Genomic DNA, 9,789 nt, shown 5'->3' on the forward strand with positions numbered 1-9,789 from the left:
ATTGTGTTCTGTTTGAGGAAAAACTTTATGTAGCTGGTGCGCTGAACCATAGAACTTTACGTGCAATAAACCATCAATTTCAATGACTTAAAACATACAAAACTTTACATAACTAGTAATTTAACCACAGTGGCTGATTGCACAAAATGACTTTACAAATAATTTTACAAATGACTTTACATAACCAATCCCAACAACAGTCCCATAGGTTTCATACAAATGACTTTACAAATCACTTTCCAAACATATATATGTACACAAAAAATCGCTTTACAAATGACTGAATATAAGCGGTTCAATGAACATTATACTTATGGAGAACATAACATTCATAATAGCAACAATCATCAACCAGCACATAACACAAACTGAGAATAACTTTCATTATCTACTTTCAGTGTAACAAACTGAGAACCATCAACCAGCACATAACACAAACTGAGAATAACTTTCATTATCTACTTTCAGTGTAACAAACTGAGAACAATACTTTTAGTGTAACAAACTGAGAATAATATTTTACAAATCAATTTCCAAACATATATTTTTACACACACAAAATTTGCATCTAGCATCCGGGGAATATAGCTTGAGGATCACGTTGATATCCTGAAATCAAAATATAAGCGGATCAAAAAAACAATACACTGAATATACAAGTTCAATGAACATTACACTTATGAAAAATATACCTTCAGCAACTGGCTTTTCATTTTGGGAGTTTGCCGAACAGGCCGTTAGCATCCTTCTTACCACTCTGAAATGTTATTTCATCTTCTCAGTTAGTTCCCAGACAAAACTGAAGGACGGGAATGTGTAGTAGTCCTCGCTGAGGACAATATCAGGTATGTCGATAAGTACTTGTATAATATATCTGATTATTCTTAACCTCGACAGATATAATGTCCAATAAAAGCCAGCATTTCGGTCACTAGTTCGCTTAAATGTAATAAAACCTCAGTAATTTCATAAATTGCCTTTTAACAACACGTGCAATATCCACATAAATCACCATTAAAATGCCCGATTCCGACAAAATTGAGGGCTTCATACCTTCTCCATTCGAGTATTGATCTCGGATTTCCTCGCCTTGTTATAAATCCTCCTCTTCTCCGCTTGCCGAGCTCTCTTCGTTGCCGAATCCGCCTTCTTCGCCGGTGCAACCTCACATACGACGAACCTACGGGCGCTCGGCGCAGTCGACGACTTGAATGATTCAATCCCTTCAGAATCGAACCAAAACCAATCAAATCAACCGAAAAAGGTCGAATCTTGATGAGAATCAAAGCATCACCCGTTGGGAATGAAGGGGTCGAGAGACTGGAGGAGAAAGCTAGGGTTTTGAAGGCGCGAGAACGGAGAGGGAAGCCGTCGTTGCTGCCGATGGAGAGAAGTGGGGGCGATGGAGCGAAGGGTTTTGGTTTGTAGGGAATAGAGAAGCAGTAGCAGGAACTGATGGACACCAGATGGCGACGGGAAGAAAGGGAGAGAGGGGGGAAGGAGGTGTCGACGAGAGGTGATGAGTGTCGACGGAGACGGCGATGGAGACCAAACGGCGAGGGAAGGGAGGCGTCGATGGAAATTTGATTTCTAGGTCGTAGAGTTGAAAAGGGGGAAGAAGAGGGGAGAGAGAGGGACTGGTTTAAGTGGGGTATTGAAAGGGTATTTTGGGGTTTTATCATTTTTGTGTATAAATACAAGTGATGTATCTACTGTATTTTAGAAATTGGGTTTAAAGGCAAAAACAAAAAGACAATTGGATTTAAGAATACAAACAATAGTAGTTGGGTTTATAGGTAAAGATGAGTAAACAAATGGGGCTAGAAATAAAAACCCCAAAAAATTATTTGTAGCCAAGAAAGGAAACCAGGTCCAGAGAGATCTAATAGCGATCGCCTTACGACGTGACCTGACTTGACTCAACACAACCAAATGATTAGTCCTTTACCCACAGTTTGGGTAACGTTGTGTTCGTTGTCTGCGTTGAATTGGTCTCTTCTCCGTTCTCAACAGTGACTTAGACCTTGTATCGCTTGCGTTGTGGACACGTCTTAAGTATGCGCAGACAGTCCTAGGATAAACACTGTAGCTACAGGAAAAGCACACTATTCCTTTCCTAGTACTGTTTCGAAAGACGCCTTCATGATCTTTAAAATTTAAAACTTTTGAATTAACAATCAAAAGTTTCTCTCAACTTTTGTGGAGTTGCAGTAAGTCCTCTCAATTTTTTTCTCCCCACTAACACCACATAAACTTTAGGAGTTATTACACATAACCCTCCTGAACTGATTTATTTCTTTATATTTTATCTTAAAATTTATCTTTTAATCCTCGTATGTAACCTTCAACTCTAACATTTGACTGGACAAGCACAAACACAAAAAAAAACATAATAAAATAAAATTACTTCTTAGTCCCAAGAAAAAACTTTTCTATTAAAAATGTAAAATATTATAGCCGTTTTAGTGCTAAAAAGTTATATCCAATTAATAGCAGACAAGTGTCTCATATTATGCGTAATCAAGCTAGCTCTTCACTTCAAGATAACCAAAAACCCAGCTCGGACCACTCGACACGCCAACATCTCGCGAGGGAGACTCGAAAGGCGTTACATGTCGACCCCTGACTACGTCGACTTCTTGATCAACCTACTCGACCGACCATTCGACTGACATCTCGCGAAGGAGACTCGAAAGGCGATACTTTTCAACCTTCTACCAAACGAGTAGAAAGGTGATGACTACCTCGAGCCTCAAGCCGCCTCCCGCACACTGACAGCTGATAAAATGTCGAGACCGCGTTTCTACTCGTTTGATGAATGGTTATAACATTCTTGACCATCTGGAACTCAAGAATTAGTATATTTCCGATCAGTTAACGAGTCAACTTACTCCTCTACCCAAACAGATCACTCCAGTTTAACCCTTTTCTTAAATAGGCTTCTTTCATGAATCATTACCGAACAGTACAAAATATGAATACAACAACAAACTATAAGTACTTAATATTCGTGTTAAATAACATAAATACTTACCGGCCTCCCACAGTCATTAATCCTTCTTTACTAATAGAAACAACAAACCCTAGCAAAGAAGTGAGATTAAGAGCATAAACATGCCAACATTAGCACAATACTTGTGCAACAAAAAGGAAATTGAGAAACCCTAACCCTAGTTCGTCTTCTCTCATCATCAGTACTTATGGCATTGAGTAGTAGTCCAAGCCAAACATATCACCACCATCCATCCCACGACACTGGGAGACCTGCGACGGCGACTCAGAAACAGGCCCACCAACCATCAGCTCGCGGAGCGCTCTAAGATGATCCTCCCCCCAAAGGTCTTCCTGCGGCCAATAATAATTACAAACATGCCCTCCCCAAACATTCTCCTCAAAATTACCTGAAGAAGAGCCAACCGCTGCATTATGATGATCACTAGCATCATCCTTTGAACTTGATCTCAACAAGCTCTCAGGAACAATACTACTCAAATCACCAGACCCTCTATCTTCATCAAACCGAAACTCGTTCGCCACATCAATAACTGGCTCAGGCTCACTGCACGCAACATGCGTTGTGTCGGTTGATACATGCTGTAATACAGGTGCATTTTGGGTAGCTAGGGTTTGGCTGACGTTAAGGGGAACATAAATGAAGTTGGTTCTGGCTTGGGCTCCTTTCATTGAGATTGCAGCTCTGTCATAAGCTATGGCAGCTTCTTGTGCGGTGTCAAAAGTGCCAAGCCAGTGCCTTCCTTTAGTAGTAGGGTCTCTTATCTCAGCTGCATATCTACCCCATGGCCTCCTTCGAACTCCAAGGAAGCGGCCAGGCTCGGTTGATCTCCTTCTTCCTCTCCTCTCATTAGGGTTTGGGACTGGTGGGGATGGAAGGAAGCTTAAAGGGTTGAGAAATGTCGTCGAAGTCATTGGAAGGTGAGGGGTAGGGTTAGGGTTTTCTCTGGTTGAGGATTTACTTGTGAACATCCTGGAAATGTGAAGGCTAAAGGGTTTGAGAGTTTTTTTTAGAGGGTTTGAGAGCTGAGGGTGAAGAGAAGATGAGGGATGAATTTAAAGAGGTTGAGTGATGGACAGGGGGGTGCTATGATGTTATGGACAATATCTCTTGGTGTATTGCTTAGCTAGTGTGCTAGCATATAGCTTTATTTTGTCTGTTTTTAGGGTTTTTGACCTAATTAGGGTGATGTTATGATCTTACGGTTGGCTAAACTTAGTGTGATGGCGGTGCATCTATATTTGGATGCTGCCACTGCAGTAGTTAGCCTCTTGTGTTTGCAGAGTGTTCTTTGTGGCAGTGTTCTTTGTGTCTTATGGAGTTGTAGAGCCTTGAGAAAGAAACAACTTAATATGAAGAGACCTCTATATTCTTACTCTTTGTTTTTGGCATTCTGTTTTGATGAAGCTGTACTTGGCTAGCGTGCAGCTGTAGGTGCATGAAACGAAGCATGTGCATTGTATACAGTGTTTGACTTGCACACTTCGAAAAGAAATGCATAAAGTTAGACATCTGGTTGCTTTATGATCAAATTTGATTAATGTATACTATCGGTTCAAACGTAAGACTTGGATATTAAAATACCCGAATTATAAACGTGCACCAATAATAGATGTACAAATGTAAAATGATTTAGATTGTCTAGAAACAAATTTTGCAATGAATTTGATGTACATGTTTGTTAGTCATGCTGCAAAGACAAAAACTAGTCATCTTACATAATGTTTCTGAATTATATATTATTATTATATATATATATATATAATATAGATATATATATATATATATAATATATATATATATATATAGAGCAAAACTTGTTCAATATATATATAGTATATATATTATATTATTATATAATATATTATAATAATATATATATATATATATATTATATATATATATATATATTATATATATTGACACAAGTTTTGCCTCTATATATATATATATATATATATATATATATATATTAATATATATATATATATATATATATATATATATATTATATATATATATATTATATGCAGAAAAATAGGTATGCTTGGTACCAAGCCCATAATTTTTGGTGCTGGTAGTGATGTGACTATTCCCTTCCATCATTAAAATCGGGGCCAACATTAAAGAGTTGAGGAGTTGTGCGCGAATTGAAAATAGAATGGATGAGAAAATTGGACAACCTCACTACAAAACATAAAATTTCTCTCTCGTCTCTCTCTCTTCTCTATATATATATATATAATATAATATATATATATATATTTATATATTATATATATATATATATATATATATATATATATATATATAGAGAAGAGATGAGACGAGAGAGAGAGAGAGAAAAAACTTGTATCAACTTAAGTGGATAGTAAAAAGTTATCCACCAAATTTTTTAGCCACTCATATTGCCTAGCGATCCTTGCATGATATGAAAAGGTTTTTTATATTAATAAATAAGTGGCTAAGAAGTTTGGTGGACATCAACTTAAGTTGATAGGAGTCTTATATATATATATATATATATCATCTTGTTTCTAATTATTTGATTTGTTATTGTTATGGTGTTTTTAATCACCTAAGTGCGACCCTTTGCTAGCAACGGATAGGTGTACGTCTGCATGCAGTGCCCCAATCAAGTTAGCGGCCGAAGACCAGCAAGGGCGACAACTCAGCCGACTCACCGAGTTGACATTCCCTCATGCCAAATCGAAAGGCGGTACTTGTCGCCCCTTTTGTCGAAGACGACTCACAATGAGCCCACTCGACCAACTACTCGACGCCTCACGAGGTCGACTCGAAAGACGTTACTTCTTAGTGAAGCTAGAGGATAACTTAAAAGTACCCTAGTGCCACTAGAGGGGGGTGAATAAGGTTTATGCTAATCTAATCCGATTTATGCTAATTTAAAACTTATTAAAAAATTATCCTAGCAAATAAGATATGAACAATATTTATGTAAGGATAATAAACCAAGGGCAATATGAACACAAACAAGATAGTGAGAATATGAACAATAAGTAATAGACAAAGGCGATATAATTTATGAACACCAAAATAAGTGTGCCAATGCAATCACAAACAAACGATATAATCACGGAGTTCGGTCCCCATGACCTACGTCTTCGCTCCTTACCTCGAGGAGATCTCCACTATCACAATCGAGTTTTCTATGCTTATCCGAATAACGTTTACACCACACAATAATAGCTCTCAATACAAATAAATTGTTCTCTACAATGGATGAGAACACAATGTAAGCTCACTCTCAATGTCACAAGCTCACAACCTCAAATTATACTATGAATGTAAATACAATAAGCTCAATGGTTGTGTGTGAACAAAGAGTTAAATAAAATCAACTAAACTCAATATAAACACTAGCTTAATAAAATGATAATCAAACAATATAAGATGTAAAGCTAGATTGAGTTTAGAAAACTTCTCCAATAAATGACAAAAGTGAGAGAGAGATGATTTGAAGCTCAAACACCAAATGATGATCTCTTCTAGCTCTTGTGAAATTTTTTTCACAAACAAACTCTTGAAACAAATACTAAACAAACTTAAACACCCTTTAAACTTGTTTAAAAACTTTCTTGATTACTTTGGAATGTTAGAGGGCAAGGGGTATATATAGGATCAAGAAACAAAGCCCAAAAACCCAAGAAAAATCACAAAAGGATAAAATCTAGAAAACTAGCCGTTATAGGCTAAAAAGAGTTCATCAGTCGACTGACTACAGTGCGTCGGTCGACTGATGAAGTCGACAGTTCCAGATTTGGCAGATTCTGGAATTTTACGTATCTGATTTTATAAAATCAATTAAAAATAGTAAATCATTTCCAAAAATCATGAAATTTTGAGGGAAGTTTCTAAACATGTAGATATAAACATGTTAGAGAAATAATTTCATGAATATCAATTCCCATTTGAGAGAAATAAATTATTTAGTAAACTGGTTAAAAACTAAAAATCTTAAAATAGTACAAAACTAGTCGTTATGACCTCATCAGTCGACTGATCAGTCGTTTGAAAAGAAACAGAGGCTTTTGATGATTCCAGATATTTTCATCAGTCGACTGATAACACTGTATCAACCTGATTGATACAGAAAATCTAATTTTTAAACTACTTTTAAAAATAGCAAATAAAATCAAAAAAATGTAAAACTTTGGGAAATGATTGTAGACATGATAATAAACATGCTATAAAAAACTGGTTTTCAAATATTACCTCCCAAATGAGAAATCTCTTCATTTTTTAAAATAGTCCAAAACATGAAAATAAACAACAATTGTTTGTCATTTTGACTAAACCATGTTTTGAAACATTATAAAATAATTATATAGACTTACTAAAATATGTATATAATGATTGTTAAGTCTATAAACAAATAACTCATTATTTCATAAAAAATGTATATATAATACCAAACACATTTGTTTTTCCAAAGTTATATATAACTATTATTTCACATCTATAAAGCTAAACCAAAACATATATGTATATATATAACTATATATGTACAAAACCAAAATGTGTATGTGTGTATATAATTGAGCTTAAAGTACTAACACACATAATATAAAACCTAAACTATTTACCCAAGCAATAATCTTGATCTTCAATAAGCTCTTCTTGGTAAACTTGCGGATGAAGCTTGAACTTGAATCTTTAACTTGAATTGCAAGGCTTCATACCGATATTTCCGCCAACCTCCATTTGATATGATCGTTATGATGCAATTCCATCCAACCTCTAATGTATTGTTTGCCTAGAATAGATACAAAACACAAACACTAGACAAACAACATTAGATATAAATTGTTTGTAAATCATCATCAAAACAAAAGGACCCAACAAACTTCAACCTGGAGCCTCTCCCACTGACAACGTGTCAGCATCATATTTAATGTTTGGCAGACTCCATCATACCTCTAGCCCTGATAGTCTTCATGACTCATCGGATCATGTCAGTACCGTCATGCCTTCGATCATTTCCCATTTAATGCCGAGATGATCTCTCCTCCAGTCACCAGCCGACACCTGTAAAGAAGGAACTGACTCAGCCGCCAGCTCATGCTTCTTCACCGTCATCCTAAGCTCGGCCATAATGATGGTTATGCCCTTTGACACTACTATAAATATGAGGTAGTATTCCTTCATTAGAGGATCTGATTCTGGTTTTTCTATAAAATCAGCGTCTTCTACAAATTATATTGCACACACAAGAACTCTCATAGTACTTTATTTTCCCCACTCAAGCTCACCCGCTGACTTAATCGTCGGAGGAACCACGGGGGAACCAGTCCTCGTCCTCTCACGTGTTTTTATATGTGCAGGCTTTTCAGCAACCTAACTCAGAACCAGATATTCGGGGAAGGAAGTGGCCCCTCATCAACCTCACCCCTATCCAACCACAGATATAATTAACTGTGTGATCATTTAACATTAATAGTTATAGATACAAATATGCACTTTCAAAATCCACTATTAAATTTCGGCTAGTAATTCGAGGTGCAAAAGAATCGGAGAATCAAATAGGATACTCATCATATACATATCCATTTATCTGTTCTAGATACAAAAATATATTTGTAAGAAAAACTCATATCTATATTTCTGCAAAATCGGATGCGAACAAAAAAAGATAAGATGTATACGGCTACAAACAAATATGATAAAAATAGATGAGATCAAAAATATATAGGTCATATGATACAGCTACAAATAGATATGATAAAAACAGATGAGACCGAAATATATAGGTCATATGATATGAGAGAGTCCGTAGGTCATGTTCCATATATGCATGTAAAGCTAAGATTAGATCCCTAAATCATCAAAACTAACCTAAGATCTATAAGTCGAATAGTCGACACAGCTATAATTGTATGACCAACATATATTTAGATACTTCAGATAAGGATCTAGATATTTCACTCTACATCTGTATCTTTATATTAGATATAGATATTTAGTAACTGCGTTCTTTCTATTGAATACAGATATAGATATATCTTCGGATCTTGTAGAATGTCCATCTTGCATTCATTCAATTAAGTGGGATTTGATATGGAAAGGACATGGGGTGGGATTTAGTTCCCACATCGAACAGAAAGTAAGATAAATTATTTAAATGTACTTAGGCTCATGATCCAAATATAATTAATCTCTTGAATCAATTAGATCCAAATAGATTAATCTAGTCCATCTTGGGTCTTTCTAATCCTAACAGACTCAAATGTTTTACCTTAAGTCACTAGGATAATGCGTCTTGGGTATTTCTAATAGTAGTTTAGCTCAACTCTATTATTAATCTTTTAATATTTTATTACTATTAATCATTGCCGTGATTGTGTGGAATCTAACAAGCAAAGCGGGGGGAAAAAACAATAAAAATAATAATCCCGGTCATAGTTAATTTGTTAGCTCGTCCAGCGTTGGGAGGCCCACTAAATGAATGAGTGGGAGGAGGGGTGAATAGTACACTCAAGCAAGAAGGCCAGAAGGGGCTACGACTACAGTGCGCGGCAAGACCGTAGATAGCCTCTCAGAGTCCCAACCAACGGCCTTTAGTCTGCTGAGGGAATAATAAAGAATCAATGGGTGTGGAGATCACAGGAGGGTGCGGCGGTACGTAGTACCTGCCGACCTCCGGGTCTTCTCCAGATGGACACGTCTTCCTAAAAGTACCCGGGGAAATAGAGTGTGAGAATGGAGAGGGGATTCAGTTCCTACTTTTGTCTCTACAGGTTATATATCCCATCTTG

General features: G+C 36.4%; 1 protein-coding gene and 1 long non-coding RNA gene across 2 annotated transcripts; both read right to left on the reverse strand.

Annotated features, from left to right (window-relative positions):
- On the reverse strand, positions 430 to 1,626 carry LOC109829665. The gene is made up of 3 exons (XR_002244110.1): positions 1,054 to 1,626; positions 693 to 829; positions 430 to 609 (listed from the first exon to the last, which is right to left on the reverse strand). It is a non-coding gene; the product is annotated as an uncharacterized LOC109829665 (long non-coding RNA).
- On the reverse strand, positions 3,199 to 3,987 carry LOC109829385 (ethylene-responsive transcription factor ERF086-like). The gene has a single exon (XM_020396512.1). It carries the CDS (start codon positions 3,982 to 3,984, stop codon positions 3,199 to 3,201), a length of 786 nt encoding a protein of 261 aa, XP_020252101.1. The 5' UTR covers positions 3,985 to 3,987.

This window comes from Asparagus officinalis, chromosome 1 (assembly GCF_001876935.1).
Source record: "Asparagus officinalis chromosome 1, Aspof.V1, whole genome shotgun sequence".
NCBI lineage: Eukaryota > Viridiplantae > Streptophyta > Magnoliopsida > Asparagales > Asparagaceae > Asparagus > Asparagus officinalis.